At 60.3% G+C, this 26,373-nt stretch overlaps 1 protein-coding gene across 2 annotated transcripts; it reads left to right on the top strand.

The window, feature by feature from the left end:
- The first annotated feature begins 104 nt into the window (after positions 1 to 104).
- On the top strand, positions 105 to 25,423 carry PIAS4 (protein inhibitor of activated STAT 4). 2 transcript variants are annotated; one of them, XM_082453230.1, is made up of 12 exons: positions 105 to 242; positions 5,222 to 5,648; positions 16,530 to 16,614; positions 17,317 to 17,358; positions 17,640 to 17,730; positions 17,858 to 17,986; positions 18,086 to 18,191; positions 19,762 to 19,818; positions 20,804 to 20,877; positions 20,968 to 21,128; positions 23,156 to 23,286; positions 23,623 to 25,423. In XM_082453230.1, exons 1-12 carry the CDS (start codon positions 216 to 218, stop codon positions 23,889 to 23,891), a joined length of 1,599 nt encoding a protein of 532 aa, XP_082309356.1. In that variant the 5' UTR covers positions 105 to 215; the 3' UTR covers positions 23,892 to 25,423. The 2 variants fall into 2 exon arrangements, with proteins under 2 accessions (XP_082309356.1, XP_082309357.1); XM_082453231.1 differs by lacking the exon at positions 19,762 to 19,818.
- The last annotated feature ends 950 nt before the right edge of the window (positions 25,424 to 26,373 follow it).

Consider the following 26,373-nt stretch of genomic DNA (forward strand, 5'->3'; position numbering starts at 1 on the left):
CCGCGAGCGAAGGGGGGGCGGTGTCGGGCCGCCCTGATTGGCCCGAGGCCCGGGCGGTGGCCGCGCGCGCCTGCGCAGTGCGCAGTCGCGCGCGCCCCGAGGAGGAGGGCGCGCGGGTGCTAATTGGCCGCGGCGGCGGCCCCGCCCGCGAGTGGAGGGTGATCACGTGACGCGACGGCTGGGGGCTCCCGGCGCGGGGGACGCTGGTGGCCAAGATGGCGGCGGAGCTGGTGGAGGCCAAAGTGAGTGAGCGGCGGCAGCGCCGGCCAGGGCGGGCGGGGGGGCGGGGGCCGGGCGGCCGGCCGAGGTCTGCGCCTTCCGCTCGGGGCCCCACAGTGCGGCCCGCCCGCGGCTCGGCGTCCGGCTCCCTCGCCAGCCTCTGGCCCCGGGGCTCCGGTTGCGGGCGGGGCGCGGGGAGGCCGGGGGCGGGGCCCCCCAAACCTCACCCCAGTTTTCGCGCCAGGGGTTCGGCCCCCAGGTGGGAGGTTGGGTTCTCCTCCCTCCAGCTCAAGCGGTTGGGGTCTGGATCTCCCTAAGCATGGGCACAGGGCCGCGCCTCCCAGTTTGAGGCACGGTCCCCCCAGACAGCATGACTGGCTGGACTGCTCGTTCCCTCCTCGAGTTCGGCGCTCTTTGGCCTGGGGGAGTGTCTGCGCCTCCCCGCCCCCCATGGTACAGTAGGCTGGCAGCTGGGTCTCAGCCTCCTCGCCTAGCTGACCAGGCTGGGGTTGGCGACTCCTGCTCAGAAGGGTCCCCTGACTTTTCTGCCACCGTTTCCACCATCCGGGGTGATGAGCTGGGGTCCTGAACCGCCCCCAAACACAGTGTGTCTCTTGGGGTCTCTACCCTAGGCTGGGGTTTGGAGCCAATATTCAGCTCCCGCTCTGGTCCCAGAGCCCCGCCCCCCTCCCGACACCCTCTTCACCCCGGAGTGCGCGCGGCGATAACTGAGCTTGCCCTCCCCGATGGGATGGAGCCCTGGCCCCTGTGTCGGTGCCTTCCTAATAACTCTCTCCTCTCAGTCTTGGGTCTTGGGCTCTGCCTTCCTCCTCCCTCTCTACCCTCAGGACAGCGTCTGTGCTGCTTTGGACTCTGTTCCTGGGGTCTCTGGACCCCACACTCACAGGATCAGACTCCATTTCCAAACCTTGTCTGCTTCCCTTATACTCTACCCCATCGTGAGTCTACTGCTCAGATCACACTCCCTTCCCACACAGCCCCCAGAACCCCTGCTTTAGATCTGTTTATGCACCCCAGCTCTGGCATCTGAGGCACCCTTCTCTTTTTGCCGGTCTCTTACGTCGATCCTTGGAGAGTCCCTGGCTGGTTGCAGGGTAGGGTAGTTAGGAGGGCGATCACGTGACGGGACAGCTGGGGGCTCCCGGCGCTGGGGAACGCTGGTGGTTAGTTTCTAGTCTTTCTCCCCCGTATTCCTGTTTGGGATCCACATTCCACATCTCATAGATGCCACCTCTTCTCCAAGCTTGGGGCCCCTTTTAACCCTCTTGGGACTAAGCTGGGAGCATCCCTCTCCTGGGGATGTATCTTCCCCCAGATGCCTCCCCGAGGTGAGGCTCCAGAACCCTTGCCCCTGACTAGGCTAGGGTTCTTCCCGGAGAAGTTTACTCAAGGCCACTGATCCCAGGGAGGTGGGGGACCCGACCTTGCAGGACCGAGGCACCGCCCCCTCCCCCTGCTGCTCTCCCCTCCCCAGGGTCCTGACCTGTAAATATTTTCTTTCTCTTGCTCCTCCCTCTCCTTACATCTCCCTTCCCTTCCCACTGGGATCTGAAATGCAGCCCTCAAGGTTCTGTGATTATAGGGTATTAGTCTCCATTCACCCCTGAGTGCCCGCTCCGTATACCTGCATCACACACATGGCTGCCCCTCTCCGGAGTTTTGAGAAATTGAGACTTGCCCTAGAGATGCAGAGGTGTGAACTCTGCCAGCCCAAGGCAGCAACCTGCGGCCTGAAGTCCCCTGGAGCCCTGAAATTTAACCTCCTCGGGCTGCTGTGGGGCTGTGGCTCTGGGCGCCTGTCCCCACTCCAGCCAGAGAGTAGGATCTGAACTCTTATATCATCCAGGGCCTTGAAATATGATCTGATGAACTCTACTTGACCCTCCAGTGGCTGGGGCCCCCCTCCCCAATTAGATCAAGTTGACCCTTTTTCAAGTGCTCTAGAACACGAGCCTCGTGAGCCCAGCCTGCTCCCATCCTAGGGAGCCTTCCTTCTCCTTCAGTCCCTTGCTGTCACTGTGGAGTGCCTACATGTCATTGAAATGTCCCCCTCTTTTAGGCGCTTTCCCAGCCTTTTGTAGCGCGAGCCGGAGACTTTGTCTTTTGGGGTGCAGAATGGGCTGGTCTGAGGGGAGAGCGAGGGGCTTGTTGATAAGCTTGGAAATCTGAGACTCTTAACCTGAGGCCCCTGAGAGGGGCTTGGGGGTGTGGGGGGGGGAGTGGTCTGGGAACTCCCTGAGAGGGTGTGTAGCATTCTGCACAGAGCTCTTAGTTCCTGGAGAGAGGCGCCCCTGTTAAGTTCAGCGCAGCTGCTGTTTCTCCACACGGCTCCGAAGGAGCCCAGAGTTGAGGCTCTGGAAGCCGTTGGGGCCTGGCGCTGTTTATAAACACAGATCTGAGGGGCAGGCGGGTCAGGATGAAGCCACGGCAGGAAGTGGTCTGCGCAGCACTTGGGGCTTCTTCCTGAACGTTTGCACCCTGCTTGTGCGGCCCCCCCTCCCTCCCAGTGTCAAGGGCAGGCTCCTCGGTGGTGGCAGCTGCTGAGAAATCCGAGTCATGAACATATGGCAGCTCGAGGGGTGTGCCCCGGGATGCGCGTGCATGAGGCGGCTCCGGATGGCCCCAACCTGGTGGAAGGGGTAGGTAGGGGCAGGGGCTCCCAGGGGCAGGAAGATGTGCTGTGGTCAGACTCCAAAAGGCCAGGCCCACCTGCCTTTGGCTCCATGGTGGGCGGTCAGCTTCCATATGACATTGCCTCTCCCCTGGAGCGCCTTGGGGCTCTTCCAGAAGAAACATCTTGTCTGCAAGCCTTTCTTCTCCGTTCAAGGTAGGAAGTCAGGCCTAGGGAGGCAAAGCCTCTTTGTTTTCAAAAGTGTTCAGACTCTCGGAGGGCCAGCAGACTGCTAGGCCCCCAAGCAGTGGGTGTGCTGGGGAGTGAGGGGCTCCTAGGCAGCTGGGTGTGAGTGGAAGTAAGCAGCTTCAGGAGCCCGATGGCCCCGAGTCCAAATACCGCCCGCCCTGCCGCGGATCCACGGGGAGGCCTTGGGCCAGCTGCTTGCCTCTCAGAGCCTCAGTTTTCTCACCTGTGTAATGGGCACCAGTCCTTGTGAGATTAGTGACCATGAAGGCCCTTGTGCTTGGCATTGGTGGGCGCTCCCCGTCTGCAGTGCAGGAGTAGGAGAAAGACCCTGCAGCAGGAAAAGCCTCCCCCTCGAGGCTTTGCAGGCAGGATGGGGCCTCCCCGCACCTTTATCTGTGTCGTGTTGGGCCCAGCAGACCTCTCTGCCATCAACAGGAGCCTGGCGCCGTACAGCTGGAAAGAACGTTAGAGTTCCCACCTTGTCCGAAGTGCAGAGAAGCCTGACAGCAGACCCAGGGTCATCTGGGAACCTAGGGCAGGGTCTGGGCTTGAACCTCGGGCTCCTGAGTCCTGGAGCCACCATCAGATTCCACAGCTCACTCTTTGACAGCCCGAAAACAGCAGCGCCTTCTGGCACGTAACCAGCCTGGCAGGGGTCCCGCCCACCTCTGACCATCAGACTTTTTTTAGTTGAGTTTAAGTGATTTATTGGTTTCTTTGGGTGCTGTCCTGCCCCAGGCTCGCCAGCTTTCCATGTCCACTGTCATCGCTTGTAGTTTCTCTTTCTCCATCCCCCCCCGGAAGTGTCTTTTTCCCACCACGTTTCACTCATCACAGGTCAGCTTCAGGGCTTGGCATGGGTGGCCCCCATACCCCGCTGGCCCATCCCTCCAGGATACTTTGCTTATGTAGCTTATCGGGGAGCCCAGAGGGTCACGGAGGGCAGGCCACTGCCGGCCAGTCCCACAGAAAACACTGGGCTCCACTGCTCTCTTGTATTTGGTCTGATTTCGTTGGAGGGGCCCTGCCAGGTAATAATGGCCAGTCATCACTTTGCCACGGGTCAGTTCATAGCCTCTGTGGCTGCTGGATCTCCGCACTCCTCTGTTGGGGCTGATCCTACCCCCCAGGGGACATTTGGTGATGTCTGTGGGACATTTGTGGTTGTCACGACTGGGGTTTGGGGGAGCTCTGGCATCGAGTGCGCGGGGCTAGGGATGCTGCTTCACACCCCACCATGCCCGGAACGGCCCCAGTGTCCACAGTGCCAAGGGGAGGAAGCCTGCGGGGGGGGACCAGCAGACGCTTTGACGGCCTCGGCAGTGCTCAGCTGAAATAAGTCGGTGCTGGGGCAGCCTGGTAGAGAGGAGCCACCCTGGCTTCAGAGTCGGGTTTGGATCTTGTCTGTAACTGGAGCTCACCCCAACCTGGTAGGGGTGTTTGAAGGATCAGAGTTAAGTGCATAATCACACGCGCAGCTCAGTCCCCGGCAGGTGACTCAGTACTAAGCAAGCGGTGGCTACCGTGCTCCAGACCAAAGGGAGAATGTGTTTGTGGCCGACGCTGGTTGAGCGCTCACTCTGCTTTACGTGCATCGCCTCATCTGGTCCTTCCCACATCCCGATGAGGTGGACCCGCCATCCTCCCTTACGAAGAGGCCTAGGGTCAGAGAGGCCATCAGAGTTCTCGGCTGGAGAGCAGCTGAGGCTGTTTATGGAGAAGCAAGATTCCCAGTTCCTGCCCTGGGGATGCTTTCAGGCTTGAAGATGGGAAAAGAGGACCTAAAATAGAAGCAGTTGGTGGGGAGGGGTCAGTCAGAGGAGCTTTTGCTGCGTTGGTGATGCTGAGGAAGGTTGGAGGGGGAGGAGGGGAGCAGGGCTGAGCGGGGAGGGGGCCTCTCAGGGGAGGGGGAGGCGGCAGCCTGAGCACAGGCGTGGAGGTGGGACCGAGCCCGGGCCGGTGGGACTGGGGCAGAAGCTGCCGCCTCCTCCTCCTGGGGGCCCCGGGCCGGCCAGCTGCTAGCAGGGTATCACTTCACTTTCCCCCCAGCTGGCCCAGGCAGTCCCTCACCCTGGCAGCGTGTCCCTCTGAACCTGTGTGTTTGTGGTTGCTCTTCCCCAGAACATGGTGATGAGTTTCCGAGTCTCTGATCTTCAGATGCTCCTGGGTTTTGTCGGCCGGAGTAAGAGCGGACTTAAACACGAACTTGTCACCCGGGCCCTCCAGCTGGTCCAGTTTGACTGTAGCCCCGAGCTGTTCAAGAAGATCAAGGAGCTCTACGAGACACGCTACTCCAAGAAAAGCTCGGAGCCCGTGCCACAGCCCCACCGGCCCTTGGACCCCCTGACCATGCACTCCACCTACGAGCGGGCCAGCTCGGTGCCCAGGACTCCCCTCACGGGCCCCAACATTGACTACCCCGTGCTCTACGGGAAGTACTTAAACGGACTCGGACGGTTGCCTGCCAAGACCCTCAAGCCAGAAGTGCGCCTGGTGAAGTTGCCCTTCTTTAACATGTTGGATGAATTGCTGAAGCCCACCGAGCTGGGTGAGTCCCCGCCGCCCCTGGGGCGGCCCCACCTTCTGAGTTCTCCCAGCGCCCAAGGCCAGCCAAGCAGCCAACCCAGAGCATTTTCTGGGGAGCAGCAAGGGCCGAGGGGCTGAGGGGGGCTTGTCCCTCCCAGGAAGCACAGGGGCCACCTTGGGGTCCTTGAATTAGTGACTTGTTGCCATGTAACAAGTTGCCCCAAATTCCAGTGGCTTGAAACAGCCGACACTTCAGTTTCTGAAGGTCAGAACTTGGGAGCGGCCTGGCTGGGTGGTTCTGGCTTGGGGTCGCTCAGGGGGGTCACAGTCCACCTGTCAGCTGGGGGCTGCCTAATCAGTAGGCTCGACTGGGGCTAGGGGCAGGGCGCTTACTCACGTGGTTGCCAGCTGCTGGCTGGAAACCCCAGTTCTTGCCGCCTGGGCCTCTGGGGGCTGATTGAGCATCCTCCCAGCATGGTGTGGTGGCTCGCTTCCCCCGGAGCCATGATCGGGGCGGGGGTGCTGCGGTGGACAGAGGGAGAGAGAAAACGTGTGCACCTGTGTGAGTGCATGACCCCACTGGAAGCTGAGGGCTCTCTCACAGCCTCAGCTTGGAAGTGGCATATTTTCACTTTTGCCACATTCCACTGGTCAGAGGAACCAACTCTGGTGCACCGTGGGCGAGGGCTCCACCATGCTGGACCACCAGGAGGCGGGGGCACTGGGGGCCACCTGCAAGGCTGGCTTCTGTGGTCTTACTCCTGGTGGCGAAGGGGGCTGGAGGTTCGACCTTCCCTCCCGCCCCCCCGCGGAAGGCTGTTTCCTAGTAGGCAGCCTGCGGGAGTGACCTCGGTCAGCGGGTTCAGGCCTGTCAACAAGGGCCGACCCGTGAGGACATGGTCAGGTGTGCCTCTGAGCGGTGGGGTGCAGCGCGGGTAGAGAGATGATGCCGGGGAACCTCGTCCTCTTTTCTCTGTCCTTACGTTGACTGAGGGACAGGCCTGCTGTGTATCAGGCCTGTAGCAGCCCCCCCATCCCCGACTCCGGACAGCCTGATGACAGGGCTGGGAGTGGGTGTCAGCCTGGACTCAGCCTCAGGCGCTGCGCTGAGCTCTGGGACCCGGACACCGACCAGCCACAGCTTGCTGGGCCTCCAGGGCCCCCGAGAGCGGGTGGGACACGGTGGGGCTCCTGTCACCCCTCAGGTTTTACCAGGTGCCTGAGTGTTCCTGGAGACCCCTCCTGCCACTCGTCACCCACCCAGTCACCCAGCATATACCTGAGCACCTGCTGGGTGGGCACCCATCAGGGGGTGCAGCGGGGAGCAGACAGAGCCCCCCACCCTTGTGGAGGTTCCCTTCTAGCACCCCTTGTTCGGAGCCTCGGGGTGCCCCCAGCCTACCCACGCTGTGGGTCCTGCCGTCCGTCACAGTGGGCCCTGGTCGTGAGTCGGTCCCTGTGTGCTGTGGCCGAGGTCACAGTCCCTCCACGCCCCCACCCGCCGTGCCCTTGGCCATGCAGCTCAGTCCCTCCCAACCCTGCTGACCCAGCGGCCTGCCTTGCTTGGCCAGGGGGCCCTTGTCTGCACACAGGCTTTAGCTCCAGCCCCGCCTGCCAGCCCCCTCCGTCCTGCCCTGGGTGGGGGGAGGGGGAGGGACGGCGGCTCTCTCAGAGGGCCTGTGGCTCCAGGTGAGGCTGTAGGAGGTGGAGGAAAGTGCTTCAGGTGCTCCTGGCCCTGGGGTCTGAGGCCCCGAACTCTGGCCCGGGGCTCCTCCCTCCCCTGCCTTCTCTCTGGAGTCAGGAGGGGTTTCTCGCCAGCCCCCAGGTGGGGGGCAGGTTGGCTCACCAGCACCTATCGTGGGGGTGACATGGCAGCACTGGGGACCCAGGGCCCCTTCCTGAGTTTCTCCAGGATGACCTTCCCTGTCTCTGCTCCCCGCAACCTCTCTCTAGATGCCAGGACCCATCCCCCTCCCCCAACCCCACCCCCACCCCCAACCCGCAGGCTTTGGAGTCTCAGGCCTGGCTGGCTGGCTGGTTCTGGAGGTCGAGCTGAAGATTCAGATTCCTTCCTAAGGACTCGAGCACGATCTTTATATCAAGGAGGCTGGGTTTTTACAGGGAGGCTGCAAGGCGGGCTTGGGAGGCTGCAAGGCGGGCTTGGCGCTGGGCGGGGGCCTGGGACTGGAGGTGACTTTGAACTCAGGGCCGGCAGTCTCCCTCCCCTGCCCAGACCATGGGCTTCCTTCCTGCCCACGAACATGCAACCATTCCCGCCCCACAATGCATCACTTTTCCCTGAGCCCCCAGGGACCCCAGTCACCTGATCTCCGGGAGAGTCTGCTCCCCTGTCTACACCAGGAATCACTCTGCTCTCGGCTCAGAACAAAGAGGCCGACCCCACCCTGCCTTTGCTCCCACCCACTCCCCTGCCCCTCTCCCAAGATGTACCCTCTTCCCGAGACTCCCCTCTCCTCAGGGACTCCCCGGGGGCTGCTCGGGTTCCTGGGGGAGGCCTCATCGAGCACTGATGGTGGCCCTGAAGCCATCTGGTCCCTGCTGTTCCAGCACCAGCAGTTCTGTCCGCCTACCCCTCACCCTGGGCGCCTCCCCACGGGGAGTTCTGCAGCACTGGTATTGCCCAGGAGCCACCTCAGGAGGCTCTAGCCAGCTTCCCCTTCCCCCTCACCCCTGGTCATGACCTGCCAACCAAAACGAGGCCCAAACAGTCTGGTCCTATTTCCCCGGAAGAGCTGCCGGCAGGCTCCGGGATGGAGACCGCGCCAGGCAGACAGGAGACATAAATCACGTGGAGGGGAATGTTCTGGTTGGGGGAGGGAAGGGGAATAATAGAGCCACAGACTGGGAGCTGGAAGGACTTTAGGAGAAAGATGATCCACTCCAGCGGGGACTGGGGGTTGGCACCCAGAAAGGTCAGGAGACTAGCCCAAGGTCACACGGCATCCTGAGGGAAGGGACTCCGGGGCCGCGTGCTCAGCCATCTTCCCTCCTCTGACCCCCTCCCCGCGCCATTGGCACTGTGCTTCCCTGTGGGAAAGCCCTGGTTCTGAACCACACGAAGGTTCTGGACCTCAGACCTCTTCTCAGGACAGGGAGCCCAGCCATCTGGGCCAGGCACCCCGGGGGCAGAGGCGCTCGCTGCTCACCCACAGCAGAACTCAGAGGGACTGGGAATGCAGTCTCAGGTCCAACACTGCTGCTTGGGGCTCAACCCTCTTATGGCCGGAGGGTCCCCTAAGCCTGGCCACTTGGGGTGTCAGCAGGCAGAGGCTGAGTGTCCGCTCTGGGAGGCCCAGACCTCAGGGCCAGGGAGCGTGGGGGAGACGAGGTACCATCATGAGACTCGCCATGGGCAGAAGGAAGGAAACGCGACCTGGCCCACCGCTGCTCCTCGAGGCTCCCGGCATCCTGTGGCCAGCGCCTTGTGGGCTGGGACCACTCCCGTGGCCCAGCAGGGTGAGCAGGCTGCCCCCCAGTTCTCCTCATGCCCCAGGACGTGGTCGGCGCTGACTCTGGTGGAGAGCCACTGGTCTAGCCCTGTCCCCACTGGGCAGGGCCAATGTATCAATACGTCCCTCATTCAGGCTCCGAGCCCTTTGGCTGGTATTGCCCAAGCAAGGTAGTGGGGTCCCTGACCTGGCGAGTTTTGCCAGGAAGGTGCCCTAGAGGTGATTAAACGGTGACGGGCGAGGAATGCTCTGGTCAGGGAGTGCAGGGTTCTCCAGGGGCGGGGGTGGGGGGAGGGCACTGTCAGTACCAGGAGCCCCTTATTGTGCATTTGTGGGGAGGTGGCAGTCAGGAAGCCTTCCTGGAGGAGGTCACAATCCCATCCAGACCCAAGGGATAAGTAGCAATTAAGCCAGACAAAGGGGGTGGGTGGGTGAGCGTGTTCCAGGCAGAGGCCCGGTGGTGAGAGAGCTCATGAATGGAGGCCATTGTGACCAGAGTGTGGTGTGCCGCAGGCTGGGGGAGGGAGAGTGGCCTGGACGTGGGTGGCAGAGGCCAGAAAAACCAAGATCGGTGGGGCACGGGGAACGGTGGGGCACGGGGAACGGTGGGGACCAACTGGGCTGTCCTGAGGGCTTCCCAGGTCTTGTTCTTTCGCGTCCTTTCTGAGGTGGATAATACCCCTGCGGCAGGCCTGCCTGCCGCCCCACAGCCCAGCGTGGTACCCACCAGGCCCATGGGCTGTCTGTGGCGTCAGGGGCAGGTGGCCTGACCCACGGGGCTGGCTGGGCCTCCCCTGCCCGTGGTGGTGGGAGGGGCTCCGTCAGCTCTGCAGCAGGTGGGTGCCGTGGGGAGCACCCAGCATTACCTGTGAGGCCTCAGGTGGGCGTGCAGGTTGTCCCAGGCAAGGCCTCCAGCCCACCCCAAGTCCTGCCAGAGGTGGCTCACCTCCGCCTGCTGCGATCCCCCTGACTTTCTGCCCGCCCCTGGCTTTAATCTGCCCAACCTCCTTTCTGGTGTCTTCCCCACACACTCTACCCCCAGCAGCCAGAGGAAGCTTTTATTTTTCTTAATTTTTTAAATTTTTTATTATTTTTTTTTAAGATGATTACTTTTTTTTCAGTATTTAATTTTTTATTTGGCTGTGTTGGGTCTTAGTTGCGGCATGCGGGCTCTTAGTTGTGGCATGTGGGATCTAGTTCCCTGAACAGGGATCAAACTCGGACCCCCTGCGTTGCGAGCCTGGAGTCTTAGCCACTGGACCACCAGGGAAGTCCCCAGGGGAAGCTTTTAGAATAGCAGGCTGGTCACGTTCCTCCTCCCTCCCCTCACCTCCTCTCTCTCACCTGGCCTAACCCTAACCCTAACCCTCACCCTCACTCACTCTGCTCCAGCCTCCTCCAGCACTCCAGGCTTGGTCCTGCCCCAGGGCCTTTGCATGTGCTGTTCCTTCTGTCTGTCACACTCTTCCCCAGACACCCCCATGGCCCTCCCTGCCCCATCGCCTGATCTACAGCTCATCCCTCTCTCCTTACCACTCTCTCCTCCTCCGGGGCCTTGCTCCCAACCCTGGCATTGTTGATCGCCTGGGACTGGCTTGTTCCCCACTGCATCCAGAGGACAGAGTGAGGTGGGGGTAGGTGAGCAAAGGCTTGGAGATGAGGAGCAGCCTGAAGGCTGCAGTGAGAAAGACTTTGAGTCATTCCTTCAGTGCTTGTTCCTCCCGTAACCCCACGAGCAGGAAGTCCGGGTTCCTCGCCCCGTGAATGGAGGAGCTGGGATTCGAACCCAGAGCCCTTAGTTGGGGCTTGTACCCGCCCACCCCTTGCTGTTGTGAGGCCCCTGCGCCCAGCCTGGGGGACCTGTTTTCCCGCCTCCTCCAGGACGCCCCCGCCATCACCACTGGGGCCAGGCCTCAGCCTGGAGCAGGGGGCCTCGGGGGCCCAGGGGCAGGGGCTGCCCGCCGAAGGGCTTCAGGCCAGTGGAGGAAGTCCCAGCTGATCAAATTCTCTTATTTTTTTAAATTTTAAAAAAATTTTATTATTTATTTATTGATTTGGTTGCGCCGGGTCTCAGTTGCGGCAGGCAGGGGCTCCTGAGTTGCAGCATGCGCACTCTTAGTTGCAGCATGCATGTGGGATCTAATTCCCTGACCAGGGATTGAACCCAGGCCCCCTGCATTGGGAACACGGAATCTTAACCACTGCGCCACCAGAAGTCCCCCGATCAAATTCTTAAAATCTCCTTTTCTTTCTATTTAAACTTTTGTAAAAATACGTGTTCATCATAGAAAACACTGGTTAACAGCGAAGAAGTCACGCTCTTGTCCTTGCCGCTGCTGCCTTCTGTCTGCGTGTGCAACCTCGAATGTGTGGTGTGTCCTGACTGTTGGTTTGTCAAAACACCCCCCCCACCCCGCCCCAGTATGTGGTGAGCACCTGCTGAGGTCATTAAATACTCTTCCCTGGTGACAGTTTGCAAGGCTGCCTGGCAGCCGCCTGCGTGTGCCAGGCCCTCTGTCGGGGTCTTGGATTGAGCCCAGGGTCTGAGTCCCTGGTCCACTGGCTCCTCCTGGGATTGCAGCTCCCCGAGGACCTTGGGGCAGGGGTTCTCCCTTTAGTCCCGGAGAAGCATTGAGGCTGAGACCTTTGGGTGTGCTTGGGGCTCGGAGGGCGTGTACCTCATCCCAGCCCCCAAGCTGCCTGGCAGGGGGCCCCCATGGCCACCCTGCTGTGCAGCACGGGTGACAGTAGAGGTAGTTTTGGTTCTGTGTCCACGACAAACCAAAGACACGGGAAAATTGCGTTAATTCTTAGGAGGTGAGGGTTTGGGAGAAAAATGGAGCCTGGAAGGAGGTGGGGAGTGCCAGCGTCGCTGGTGGGTTGGGGTGGAGGGTGCAGTTTTTAGATACAAGCACTCGGGGAAGGCTTCATTCCAGTGGCATTTGCACAGGCTTAAAACACCAGGGCTGTGTAGATGGTTGGGGGAGGAATGTTCTGGAAGAGGGGATGGCGAGTGCAAAGGCCCCGAGGTATGTTCTTGGCAGGTGGGGAGCACAAGGAGGCGCCCAGGGTGGCTGCGGTGGAATCAAGGCTACCAGGGCTGGGGACAGAGTTTCCCCCGAAGCCCAGAGTCGGGGGGAGCCAGGAGACCGGCAAGGGGTCTTCATACTGATCAGATGAGCACTGGGGGTGAAGGGACCGCCCTGGGCGCGTTCGGAAGTCCTCAACAACAGGATTGGCCAAGGGAGCTGATAGTGGGGGTGAGGGTGAGGGTCACGGACGCCGCCAGAATCTCAGTCCTGAGAAGCTGGAAGGGTGAGGCTGCTCCTGGTGGTGGATGGCCCAGGTCCGGGTTTGGGGGACCCCTGCCCACTGTGTCCCAGCTGAGCTGGCAGCTGGCCTCCCACCGGCCACTTGGCTTCCTGGGGGAACAGTCGGCCACCCCAGGCTGATGGCACAGCAGAAGATCGGGATTCGGAATGCATCCCCTGCCTCCGCAGCAGGCTCACCTAGAAATAGGAGTCCTTCCGGGGAAGGGACTCCGGAGCTAGTTCTTCGGCAACGCTTCTCGCGGTTTCTGCAGGAAGAGCTCCTTGGCTGGCGGGTGGGTCGTCCCCTCCCCTGCCTCCCAGGGGACTCTGTGGGGTGGGGGAGTATTTTTGACACGCCCCCCCCCAGCCTTGGTGGCCCAGCTCAGATGTTGTGAGACCCCCTCCCCCCATAAATAATTGCCCGGGGCTCTTCGGGCAGGTCTGGGCGCATCTGCAGGTAGCCTATGTGCACCCCAGCCCTCCAATTAAGCGGCCCTTTTCACGGGCCCCAACCGGGACTCCGGAGGGACCAGCCCTCCCTCCACAACGAGCAGGAACTGGCGGCAGCAGCGTGGCGGTTTCAGCAGCCACCTCTTCCTGAGCACCAGCTCCGGCCCCGGCACTATGAACCCCGAGAAACTGGTCCCTTGCGTGGAGGGCGCACAGGCTTGGGTGGGGATGGGGGCGTGGCTGAGCAGAGCTGGGGTACGAACCCCAGCCCAGGAGCTCTGGCTTCTGAGCCCGAGCTGCTTTTAAATTCAAATTGTGTTTGCTTTTTAAATAGCCTACCCGAGGCGGCGCTTTGGAATTCAGAAGGTTCTGAAGCAGGGGTGGGCCGACCAGGGCCGCGTGCTCCCTATTGGCAGCCCCACACCCCGGCCGCACTGGGCGGGCGCTTGCTCGCCCTCATCGGCAGCTTTCATGGTACAAGGCAGAGTGGGGACGTAGAGGCAGAAACAGTGTGGCTTGCCGAGCTGAAAATACACTCCAGCCCTTTGTAGGGACAGTTTGCCCACCGCTGTCCTAAAGGGTTTGCAGTATAAAAAGAGCAGACGCCTTACCTCCCCTGGCTCCAGGGCTGCGGTAGTGGCCAGTTCTGGCACCCACCCTCCCCAGAGGCGGCTCTTGCACAGACCCCCTCCTTGGTTTTGGTTACACGAATAGCAGCCTGAGGTACACACTGCTCTGCACCTGCTCTTTCCACTTAAAACCATCTTAGGGATTAGTCTCTGTCGGAGCATAAAGAGCTGCTTGATTCGTGACTCCCTGTGTTCACGGGAGTGTAGTATTCCTCCACGTGGGGCCTGGAGCCCATCTTCCTTTTTTGGCTGCGCCGGGTCTTAGTTGCAGCACACGGGATCTTTGTTGTGTCATGTGGACTCTTTAGTTGCTGCATCCGGGGTCTAGTTCCCTGACCAGGGATCGAACCCGGGCCCCCTGCATTGGGAGCATGGAGTCTTAACCACTGGACTGCCAGGGAAGTCCCTTGTTTAGTTTTGGTAGGTTTTTTTTTTTGGTTTTGGTTTTTTTTTGGCTTCATCAAATTTATTTTTAAATTGAAGTATGATTGCTTACAATCCAATATTAATTCCGGGTGTACAACACAGTGACTTGATATTTTTATTCATTACAGAATGATCACTACTTCTCAGTGTAGTTTTAAAATTTTAAACATTGAGGTATAGTTTACATACAACGAAATCCACAGATATTTAGTGCGTAACTTGAGTTTTAGCGAATGCATGTGACTGAGTAACCCCAATGCCACCAAATACAGAACATTTCCATCACTGTTAAGTTCCCGAGGGACCCCCCTCCCAGGCAGTCCTTGCCTTCCCCCGACCCCCAGAGGCCGCCTCTGTTCTGAGTTCTATCACGATAGATTAGTTTTGCCTGTTCAGGAAGCTGACATAACGCACACGCAGCACGTACTTCTCTGCGTCTGCCTTCTTTGGCTCAGCTTTGGGGCTTCAGATTCGTCTGTGTCGATGCGTGGACTGCAAGTTTTACTGTATGAATGTACCACAGCTTGTCCATTTGTTCTTCCGTTGTGGGGCACTTGGGTTGTTTCCAGTTTAGAGCTGCCAGGAATAAATTAGCCAGGCGTTCTTGCACAGGTCTTTTTGTAGACGTACTTCCATTTATTTGGGAAATAGCTAACAGCAGATTGCTGGTTACAGGGTAAGCGTATGTTTAACTTTACTAGTCATTGCCCAACGGTTTTCCAAAGTGTCTGTAGCATGTTACAACCACCCCTACCCCCAGGAGAGAGTCCTGGTTGCTCCAGGTCCTTGTCAACACTTGGAATTGTTGGTCTTGTCATTTTAGCCACTTCAAGTGGATGTGTGGAGGTTTTCAACCAATCTTGCATTCCAGGGCCAGATCCCAGGGGCCCTGGCTGTTTGCTAATATTTTGTTAAGGATTTTTTACATCCACGTTCATGAGGGATATTCGGCTGTGTTTTTCCTTTCTTGATGCATTTTTGTCAGGTTTTGGAAGCAGGGTTATGCTGGCCTAGTTAAAATGAGTTGAGAAGTGTCCTTCCTCCTCTAGTTTCTGGAAGAGTTTATTTATTTATTTGTTTTTGGCCGTGCCGCACGTCTTGCAGGATCTCAGTTCCCTGACCGGGGATTGAACCTGGGCCCCAGCAGTGAAAGCCCAGGATCCTAACCACTAGGCCACCAGGGGACTCCCTGGAAGAGTTTATATAAAGTTTATATGGTTTATTCCTTAAACGTCTGATTGAATCCACCAACCTGGACCTGCAGTTTTCTTTGTGGAAAGGTTTTTAATTATGAGTTCAGTTTTTTTAACTGATAAAAAGCTTTTCAAACTTTCTATATGTTTTGGTGCCAGTTTTGATAGTTGGCATCTTTGGAAGAGTTTGTTCATTTCATCTAAATTGTCAAATTCATTGGCATGAAGTTACAGCCCCCTATTGAAGGCTATAGGATCTGTACTGATGTCCACCTTTCATTCATGATAGTTTGTGTTCTCACGATCTTATCGTTCAGTCTAGCTAGGTATGTATCAAAGAACTTTGGCTTTGTTGGTTTTCTCTGTTGTTGGCTTTTTGGTTTATTGACGTCCATCTTTATCTTTAATTTTCTCCCTTCTAATGGCTTTGGCTTTTAGTTTGGGCTTCTTTTTCTAGCTTCTTGTGGAGGAAGCATACATCATTCATTTCAAACCCTTTTCATTCTTTTTTAATAGAAGCATTTAAAGCTATAGCTTTCCCTCTCACAACTGCTTTAGCTGCCTCCCACAAGTTTTGGAGTATTGTATTTTCTCGTTCAGTTCAGAGTGCTTTCTGATCTCGCCTGGGGTTCTCAGTACAGTTATGACTGAGAGTGAAGAGCCGGCTCTTCACTACCAAGGTCTCCGTCCCCGGCAGACTCTCTCCCGACTTCTGCACCCAGTGCTCCATGATGGCGAGCAGGGCTCTGTGTGTGCTGTCCTTGCTGCCCTCCTCACACCTCCTGCTGTGAGCCAGGCCAGGCTGCTCTGTGACTCTTATTTTGTGCACTTGGAGGTTCACTGCCGGTTCACTTCCGTATCTCCTTGGCCATCCCGTGAGTGCCAGAGGCGGGACCTTGTTCAACTTGTCCCCATTCCCTCTGGCAGTGCCGTGCTGAGCCCGTGCGGGGCCTGGGCCGAGTGCTGCATGGTTGGGCACATGGCTCACCAGATGCCCAGAACAGCCCTGGGAGTTGGGGACAGAGTTGTTGCTGGCGTCTCACAGACCTGGAGAAAGTGGCTGGCCCGAGGGCACGCGGCCTGGTGTGCTGCATCCTGCCGGCCCAGCAAAGCTCTTCTGCCCCCGCCGAGCAGTTCTCGGTACTCTTGAGTAGATGCCTGAGCCCCGGGGGGCTGAAGAGGCTGCTGCTCCCTTAGTGGCCCTCAGTGGGGGACATGGGGGGGCGTGAGTGCTCCCTGAACCATGGGCTGTGGTTCTCCTTACCCAGGAAGGGGCAGGACCCCCCAAATCCATCCCACCTGGGTAGGGCTCAGCCTCCCGTTTCCTACTTCCCAGTCTGAAGAGGGCCAGGCCTGTGGGAATGACCGTGGTCGGCACCCTCGCCAGGGAACAGACGTGACCCTGACCCCAAATTTGTCTCCAGTTCCGCAGAATAACGAGAAGCTTCAGGAGAGCCCGTGCATCTTTGCCTTGACGCCCAGACAGGTGGAGCTGATCCGGAACTCCAGGTGCACTGTGCCCACCCCCTGCCCGCCGCTGTGGCAGCCCAGGGCAGCCTTCGCCAGGCCCGCAGCAGACCCTGGGCTTGGCGTGGCGGGGAAGGGTGGCCCCCACCCCGTGCTCAGGGCCCGCACGCTCTCACCACCTTTGACCCACAGCCCTGAGGTGGGCCAATCGTCCCCCTTTTACAGGGTCGCCCCCTCACTGGTCCGGACATCAGGGTCGGGGCGTTCTCTGTGGGGTGTGGAGCAGCATCCCCGCCCCCACCCCCTTGATGCCAGGAGCCCCCCAGTCGTGACCACCACAAATGTCCCCAGACATCCCCAGTGTCCCCTGGGGGCAGAGCCGCCCCGCTGAGCAGATGAGGGATGCAGGCTGGTCCCAGGGCTCTTGACTCTGCTCTCTGAGGCCTTCAATCTCCAGCTGAGACAGAAGTCACCGTTAGGGCCGCCGCTTCTCGGGCACAAGGCCCACACCCACCAACCCTCTTACTACCCGTACCAGCCCCGCATTTTCCAGAGAGAGGCGGTCATTTGCCCAAATCACCCGTGAGTAAATGGCAGGAGAGAACGCTCTAGGCAGTACCCTTGGCCTTCGGTCGCCTTGGGAAGTAGTGGGTTAGTCCGTCTGGCTGGTCCCCCCAGTGAAGGGTCAGAGGCGGCTGCTGGGCGCTCTCCTGCCATTGACCCTCCCCTCCTCCCCCCGCACAGAGAACTGCAGCCCGGGGTCAAGGCCGTGCAGGTCGTCCTAAGGTAAGCCCAGGTGTGCCCGGGCCCCGGGGTGGGTGGGGACATGACCCTTGCCCACCTTCCCCTCCCCCACTCTGGGAGGCCCCAGGACCCTCTCAGACACACACACACACCCCCCCACTATCTGGCCTTGTCCGTGGGTACGCCAGCATGCAGCCCCACTCAGGCCAGATACGGGTCCTGTCACCTCCACCCTCGCCCCCCATCTGTCCTCCCCGCCCCTCCCAGCGGGCCCTCCCCTGCCCGAGGTGCCCGTGGCCCTATGGTCCCCGGTGTCCTTGCAGAATCTGCTATTCAGACACCAGCAGCCCTCAGGAAGACCAGTACCCACCCAACATCGCCGTGAAGGTCAACCACAGCTACTGCTCGGTCCCGGTGAGTGGGCCACCCTGGCAGCCCTGGATCTGCTGCGGGGGGCGAGGCAGAGAGTACAGAGTGGGGCGGTGGGGGGGGGGCACATGGAACACCTTGTGATGGTCACAGCCGTGGTGTCTGCTTCCAGGGCTACTACCCCTCGAACAAGCCTGGAGTGGAGCCCAAGAGGCCGTGCCGCCCCATTAACCTCACCCACCTCATGTACCTGTCCTCGGCCACCAACCGCATCACCGTCACCTGGGGGAACTACGGCAAGGTGAGCAGGCCCCGGAACTCCCTCCCTCTGCCCTCCCTCCCCTGCCTACCCCGCCTCCATTGGCGCAGTCCTGACTCCCCTCCCCTCCCCCACCCCCAGAGTTACTCCGTGGCCTTGTACTTGGTGCGGCAACTGACCTCCTCAGAGCTGCTGCAGAGGTTGAAGACCATCGGGGTCAAGCACCCGGAGCTGTGCAAGGCACTGGGTGAGCCCCGGGGCTTTCTGCACTGCTGGGTGGGGCTCCCCACGGTCCCTGGGGGTGGCCATGGCTCCATCACTGCTGACCCAGTTTGCTGGGCACAAGGCACAGGCCTGGTCCTCAGGAGCTTGTTGCCTGTGGGGGACCTGGACCTCCCCAGTCTGGCCATCACCCTGGTGGTTGGGGAGCTCTGGGAGGTCTCTGGAGGATGCGGAAGGAGGAGGGGGAGCCAGGCAGCGAACCATCAGTGCAAAGGCCCTGAGGCAGGGACGAGCTGGGTGTGCCGAAAGCCCCCAGCGAGCTCCGTGAATGCGGCGAGGAGAGCCGGGGTTGGTGGGCGAGGAGCCTTGGAGGGCTTGCGGGGAGGGGAAGACCCCAGGTGATCAGTGTTCCAGGCGGGTGCTTCTGGCGGCTGTGCAGTACCGGGAGGGGGCGGGGGCCAGCGCTCAGCAGGAGCAGAGGATGGATTCCCAGTTGGAGGCACACGTGATGATGAGGGTCTGGCCGGGAATGCTGAGACCATTGTTTTTTTTTTCTTTTTTGTACTTTTAAGAACCAGAAAAAAGGGGGTGGGGATACACAGAGCATTAAAAAACCCCAGAAGAGCCACTCAGACGGGCAGATCAAACCTTCCTGTGTCCTGCCCTGGGGGGCTGCCCACCACACAGCGGGGGCTCAGGAGTTCCCTCTCTGGTCACCTGGAGGCCCTTGCAGGGTGCCTTCTGACTCCATCCTCACTGCAGATCCAGGCAGTGGGGCCTGGCCACGTCCCAGTCTGACCAGTGGGGACACTGAGGCCAGCGTGGCAGAGTTAGGGCTCTGTGACCCCAGGACCTCAGCCTAGGCACCCTGCCCTGCCGCCTGCCTGTTTCCTCAAATGGCCCTTTCTTCGATCCCCCCCCCCCACTTGCCCGCTTGGCAGGTTCAGGCATTGGCGCAGGGTTGGGCAGGGCTCATCCAGGCACCCGTGGGCCCCAGGGTGGGGACGGACATGGGGAGGCCTGGCTTAACTCCTCCGTGACCGGCCTGGAGCCAAGGCCTGGGGCAGTGCAGGGGCCACGGCAGCATATGTCGCGGCTCACGGGACAGCCTGGGCCCCTGCTGGGGCGGGCAGGGCCTCCCCTCTGAAGCAAGCCCCCAGCTTCCTTCCCACAGCCAGCTCAGGCTGGGCATCGTGCCTGCTGGGTTGCTGTCTGATTGCAGCCTGGAAGTCCTGTTCTCTGTCTCACTTGAACCCTTCCTGCTGCACGTACCCTCCCTCTATTAGGTAGAGGAGGACCGAGGCCTTGCTTTGAAGTATGATAACGCACTGCACCCATCCTCAGCTGCCCAGGGTCTTTTTGAGGGGCCAGGGTCTCTGGGTCTACCATTTATCTGCACCTGTTAGCCAGAGATGGGAGCCACAGGGTGGCTGAGGACAGTAGGGGTGATGAGGGGGTGGGAGGCCAAGCTGGCAGGTCACCCTCAACCCCTTGTGGGAGGGGGAGGAAGGCTCTCTGGAGGAGGGGGCGCAGGCGTTGTATCAAGGAGGGAAGGGCAGTCCCATTGTCCAAGCCGAGTGCCATCCACTCTGCAGGGCCCAGGCATGGTCCCGAGCCATCTGGGGATGGAGCTGAACCGCTGCCCCTCTCAGGTTGGTCGGCCAGCCTCCCTGCGCCCCCTGCAGGCCCATCCCCAGGGCTGCAGTGGGCCAGTTTCCTTCCAGGCTTTTTTCCTCCACCTCGTGGGCTCACCGTGCGGTGGCTTTATGGTGGGCGCCCGCTGTCTTCTGATCTGTTAGAGAAGCAGACTCAGACGGTGCAAGGGAGCTGTGCTCGTGGGCTCACTCCGCCCTCGGAGGGTCCCTGCCTGGTGGGGCTCTCCTGGCCTTGGGGCTTCCCAGCCCTTGGAGTGGTGCGGGAGGTCCTGGCGGTTTTCATCAGAGCTAACGGTCACAGCAGGTGGCCTACAGCAGCTCTTTGTTGCCTGGATCTTTCCAGAGAAGGGCGGTCTTGTTGGGGGGCTGGCCCCCCTCATTGTGCACCCAGGTTATCGTCAAAAATAAAATGGCTACCGCCGAGGGCTTTTTTTCTGTTTTTGGCTGCTTCGGATCTTCGTTGCTGCTCGCAGGCTTTCTCTAGTTGCGGCGAGCGGGGGCTACTCTTCGTTGCGGTGTGCGGGCTTCTCATTGCGGTGGCTTCTCTTGTTGCGGAGCAGGGGCTCTAGGCGCGCAGGCTTCAGTAGTTGTGGCACGCGGGCTTCAATACTTGTGGCTCACGGCTCTAGAGGGCAGGCTCAGTAGTTGTGGCGCGTGGGCTTAGTTGCTCCGCGGCATGTGGGATCTTCCCGGACCAGGGCTCGAACCCGTGTCCCCTGCACTGGCAGGCGGATTCTTAACCAGTGCGCCACCAGGGGAAGGCCCTGCCCAGGGCTTTTTTAACATAGATTCTCCTCGTAGTCCTGGGTCCCGGCGCTAAAGCGTGTGTCTCATCGTCCTGGGAGGTGAACGTGGGGCGCTCCCCGCGTTTGGCTGAGGCGAGGGGTGCTGAGGGTGTTCGCTGCTGCCCTCCCGAGCATCTCTGGCTGCTGGGAAAACCTGCCCCTCGGCCCCGCTGACACCGGCCGCCCCTTCCCCACAGTCAAAGAGAAGCTGCGCCTGGACCCCGACAGCGAGATTGCCACCACCGGCGTGCGGGTCTCCCTCATCTGCCCGGTGAGTCGGGGCGCGCGGCTTTGTGGGAGCGGCTGGGTGGACAGTGCTCGCCGGGCGGCCGCTCACACCCGTCACCTCCCACCCGCGCAGCTGGTGAAGATGCGGCTGTCAGTGCCCTGCCGCGCGGAGACCTGTGCACACCTGCAGTGCTTCGACGCCGTCTTCTACCTCCAGATGAACGAGAAGAAGCCCACCTGGATGTGCCCGGTGTGCGACAAGCCAGCCCCCTACGACCAGCTCATCATCGATGGGTGAGTCGCTGGGGTGCACGGGGGCCCCGCCACCTGCCAGGCTGTGCTGGGCTTGGCCCCTTGCCTGTCTGGGCCTCTGGAAGGAGGAGCGGGGCCATGCAGCTTCTGAGGCCTCCTGGGGCCTCCAGGCTGCCCAGCAGCACCCTGTGGCAGCTCTGCAAGCCCTGGGCTACAGAGAGAGGCGGGTGTCAGCCCTGCGGGACTTGTCAGGGCCTTTGCTGTGTGGGTGGCAATGGCGTAGCTTAGGGTTCAGAAGTGGGGCTCCAGATCCACGAGGTCCTCTGTTGCTCCCCACGTCACCTTGCGTTTTGTGAGTCTGTTCCTCCCCCGTGTAAAACGGGGACCCGAGAACCCCTAGCTTCCATCCCATTGCACGACTCGGGGAGCTGCTTCTCAAGTGGCGTTCAGCAAAGGCTTGGTCACATCCTCCACATAGGAAGGTGAAGGGGACGCACGTCTTCCCAAAACTCTGACCACCTTCTGTTGGGCCCTTTCCGAGGTGACACCAGCGTGCGGCCAGGCTGTCCCCTGAGCCTAACCAGCAGGCCCTCCCCATGCCGCAGGGGGGACAAGGGGAAGAAGGCCATTCTCCCTAAAAGGGAAACTTTGCTCTGGTCTTAAGTTTCCAGAAACTGAGCCCAGCACCTGACTGACTGGCTCCTGCCAGGCGCCAGCCACACCCACTTCTGTCCCCAGAGCCGGGGCTGGGGAAGGGAACCTGGTGGCCCAGGCAGGAGCGGACCATGGGGCAGCCCTGGACCGCCAACTGCATGGCCTCCGCCCGCACACGATGACTGAGGCACGGCTGGGGTGTGTGCCACGGGGAAGGGGGTAGCCCTGACCTGCAGTGGCCGCGTGTGAACTGTCCCCACGGTCGGGCACTCGTCTCCCTCTGGTCACTGCGCTCGAGGTCTCAGAAGCCCTCCCTCCCAGCCGTCCAGGGAGGTGGACCTTGATCATCCTCACCTTACAGATGAGGAGACAGATTCAGAAGGGGTGGCCACTAGCCCAGGCCCCCAGCTCACAGGTAGCCGGGCAAGGACTTCAAACCCAGTCTGACCAGCTCTGGGCCTGGGTGCCCTCCCCGGAGGAGCCGAGAAGCCACCCCAACGCTGTCCAGCCTCGGGGTGGAGTGAGGAGGCCCCTGGGGCCGGGCACAAGGGCTGGGCCTGAATGGCAGCTCTGTTCCCAGCCTGGCAGCTGTGCAGCCCGGGGCCCGCCTTCCCCCGCACAGGCCTAGAGCAGGTCACTCAGGCCCGGGTGGTGGTAACTGACAGCTCTAGGGACAGACGGGGCTGGGGCTGGGTAGTGTGACTGTGCTGCACACGGACTGCCATTCCATCAGCCCATGCGGCCTGGGTATAGCCAGGGAGGCTTCCTGGGGGAAGGGTCCTTGAGTCGTGCATTTATTCCACAAGGCTCTGCCACTTGGTTTCTGGCCCTTAGCTGGGTGATTTACGGGTCCCCAAAAGGACTCCATCCCAGACCCTGCCTTCAGGGAACTCCCAGCTGGACGTGTGGGATGGGAGGACCGAGCCAGAGACAGACATTCCTATTGCTTGTGCTCTGCTTGGAGAAGAGGAGCCGTAGAGTAGGGCTTTGGAGGGTGAGTAGGAGTTTTCCAAGTGCAAAGTATGTTTCAGGCAGAGCTGTAGTCATACTGTGGTGACCCTCTGCCGTACTATGGCAGAGCTGTATTCATACTATGGTGATGGGGCTGGGAGGGGCCCCATCTGCCACAGAGGGTGTCCTGGACAAGGCCTCCTTCCTGTGTGATCGTGACTGAGGCGGTCAGAGTCACCTGGAGGCAGGTGCAGTGTTGATGTTGAACGAACGCTGGGGGCTCTGGTGTGTCCCTGCTCCCGGCCTGGTATGGGCCCCCGCCCCGAACCTCAGGTCAGCAGGTGCGGCCAGTGCTGTCCTGAAGCCACTTTTGGAGAGCAGGAAGTGGCTCGGCGAGCATCCCACCCCCGGCCAGGGGAGCAGGGTGGGGCCCAGGAGTCAGCACACCCTCCTCCCGCCTCCAGGCTCCTCTCCAAGATCCTGAGCGAGTGCGAGGATGCCGACGAGATCGAGTATCTGGTGGACGGCTCGTGGTGCCCGATCCGCGCCGAGAAGGAGCGCAGCTGCAGCCCCCAGTGCCCCATCCTTGTGCTTGGTGAGGCCTCAGCCGGGCTTTGCCCGAGTTTCTGTTCCCGGAGTTTGCCGATTGCTGAGTTTGACTCTATCCCACCGCGTGGCCTTTTTATCTGAAACGCGACCGTCCTGGTGGAGTCGATCCCCCTGGAGCGGGGCGTCTGAGGCGGTTAGTGAGCGCCTGCTGTGTGCCGGGCCCCATCCAGAGCGCGGGGGAGCCGGTGGCCTCAGGTCACCTCGCCCCGTCCTCCGAGGTGTGCTGCTGCACAAGGCTGCCCCCGCCCCTCGCCGGCCTCGATTTCCTTGCTCTGCGGGTCACCTGCCATCCTGAACATCTGTCCCTGTCTCTCTTCCGCAGGCACCTCGGATGCTAATGGGCTCCCATCCACCCCCAACGTCAACGGCGGGGGTGGCGGCGCGCTCGGGGGCTCGGGCGGCGGGGGCGGCACGGCGGGAGGCGTAGAGAACGGGAAGCCGGGAGCTGACGTGGTGGACCTCACGCTGGACAGCTCGTCGTCCTCGGAGGAGGAGGAGGACGAGGACGAGGAGGACGAGGACGAGGACGAGGAGGGCCCCCGGCCCAAGCGCCGCTGCCCCTTCCAGAAGGGCCTGGTGTCGGCCTGCTGACCGCTGGCCACTGCCGCGACCAGCCGGACACTCGACTTTCCTGGTGCTCACCACGCAGAGGGGCGCAGGCGGGCCTCGGGCACAGCGGGAGGAGTGATTTTTTTTTTTATTTTTTCTTTTTATTGTTGTTCATTTTGTTTTTCCACCCCTTTCCCTGCCTGGCTCCTGGCACCTGTACCTCTGGACTCTCCTATTGGAGGATTAAAAAAAAAAAAAAGTAAAACGACAAAAAAAAGTCCAAAAAAAAAAAAGAAAAACAAAAATCAAACTTAAAAACAAGGCAAGCCACCCACACAGCCGCCTCCCCGGCCGGAGTCGGAGCCCGAAGTCAGAGCCAACCCTGGGAAGGGCGGGTGGGCCCAGGACGCTGCGCCCCCCGGACGACCATTCCAGCTGGTGCGAGGGACCGGGCGGTGGGGACGCGGGGAGGACAGCCTCTGCCCCGGCAGCAGCCCCCGACTCTGACGTTCGTCTGTTCCTTTGCTTTCTCTCTGCAAGCGTGTCCTCTCCTGAGAGCCGGGAGCAGGGAGCGTTTTTTTTTTTTTTTTTTTTTAGCCAAGAAGCCATGGAGTGGGGGGGGTGGGGGGGTGGCGGGGGGCGGGACCGGGCAGTGGGGGGCGGGGTGGGGCGGGGCGTGGGGGGCCGGGGAGGGTTTAGCCACAGATGTGTTGTATTTTTTGAAAGTGCAATAACTTGGTATTTTGAAGACCCGGCGTGTGGCCAGGACCCCCGGCGGAAGGCGGGGGCCCCAGAGCGCGGCACCGTGTGGCGTGGGGGGGGGGGTCTCAGTTTTCTAGCCAGCTACCTCGGTAACTCCAATTCAGGTTAACTTCCCTACGGAACAGCGCAGGTGTCCAAGGACGCCGCCGTCGCCAGCCCCCTCCTCAGTGGGGCAGGGGGGCGTGGCCACTTCCGAGGGGTCGGCCAGGACCTGCCCCGGCCTCTCCATTTGGGGCGGTTCCTTCCCCCTCTCCTTGCTCTTGGGTTTTCCGACGGGTACGAGGCCTGCCCGGCACCCGCTCCCCCGGGAGCCTCACTCTTGTCTTCCAACAGGACTGGGCCTCAGCTCCCTGCCCAGCCCCAGGTGGCTCCCGGCCGGGGGACGGGCATCCAGCGACCACGGGGGCCCACAGCGGCCCCAGACGCCTCCAGGGACCCGCAGCTGGGTGCCCGGACCCCCGCCCAGCACCCTTGTCCCCCGGAGGCCACACCTGGTTCTCCAGCTCTCCTGTGCCCGACATTCTTTTTGCTTTTTCTTTTCTTCCCCGCACCCCTCACCCCCAAGCCCCAGAATATTTTTTCTTTGTATAAACAGAACTCTCCTAGTCAGGAAGCAATATCATTTCAGGTCTAAAGAAGAAAGGGACATGAATCTGGTCGAGGGCAAATTCAGTTTTACTGTATAAACTCGGTTGTGCAGTTCAGCCCCCCCCTCCGTCTGCGCTGGCAGCCGAGGGCCGCTGTTTTCTAATATTTGTATTCTAATTTAATTGTTTTTTAAAAACGCAAATAAAAAAGTCAAGGTGAAGCTACCACAGCGTCCACTTCTCTGTGCGTCGGGGCCATGGCTGGGAGCAAAGGACAAAACCTGTGCCCTATCCCATGCTTCTCCTGGCCTTGTGCTGCATGGCCTTCCGGATTCAGAAGTCACAGCATTTGGTCAAATGAGAAAGATTCCACCTTGAACTGCCAGGTCCAGTGTGTGTCTGCTGGACCGGGCAAGGAATTCAGACAGAGCCATTGAATCCCAGGATGGCCCCTGCTCCCCTGGGTGGCCAAGTTACACAAATGGCCAATAAGCTCCTTAGAAGGATGCTCGACATCATCAGTCAACAGGGAAATGCACATCACAACTGCCACCTCACCCCTCACCCCGACTAGGACGGCTAGATGGCGAGGACGGGGATTAAGTGGGGACCTCGAGCTTGCCGGCGGGAATGTGAGATGGGGCAGCTGTGGTGGGAGAGTCCTGGGCTGGAGTTGCCGTCTGACCCAGCAACTCCACTCTTAGGTGTCTACCCCAAGGTCAATGAAAACAGGCTCACGTAAACACTCGTACACACCTGTTCACAGCAGCATGATTCACAACAGCGAAAGGGTTGTTGTGAAACAATAACCCTTTCATCTGGGAAAAACCCAGATGTCCACCGACAGGTGAATGGACACACCACGTGCTCCGTCCACCCAGTGGAATACGATTCAGCCTTAAAAAGGGGCGGAGCGCTGACGCTCGCTAGTGTGGATGAACCTTGAGGACATGATGGTCAGTGAGAGCAACCATACAGAAGACCACATAGCGTGTGATTCCATTGATATGAAATGTCCGTAACAGGCCAATCCACAGAGACAGGGGTTAGAGGTCACCAGGGGCTGGGAGAGGGGGATATGGAGTGACTGCTAGTGGGGGAGGGGTTTCTTTGCGGGGTGATGAGTGTTCTAGAACCAGGTGGAGGTGATGGTTGCACAGTTCTCCGAATATGCA

The sequence above is a fragment of the Balaenoptera physalus genome, assembly GCF_965194825.1.
Source record: "Balaenoptera physalus genome assembly, chromosome: 3".
NCBI lineage: Eukaryota > Metazoa > Chordata > Mammalia > Artiodactyla > Balaenopteridae > Balaenoptera > Balaenoptera physalus.

Bases quoted from the DNA above. Each gene is read 5' to 3' on its own strand.
- PIAS4 (XM_082453230.1), top strand. From the start codon at position 216: ATGGCGGCGGAGCTGGTGGAGGCCAAA. The intron at 18,192-19,761 runs GTGAGCCCCGGG...TCCACTCTGCAG, and splicing joins GGAGCTGTGCAAGGCACTGG to GGCCCAGGCATGGTCCCGAG. The intron at 23,287-23,622 runs GTGAGGCCTCAG...TCTCTTCCGCAG, and splicing joins GTGCCCCATCCTTGTGCTTG to GCACCTCGGATGCTAATGGG.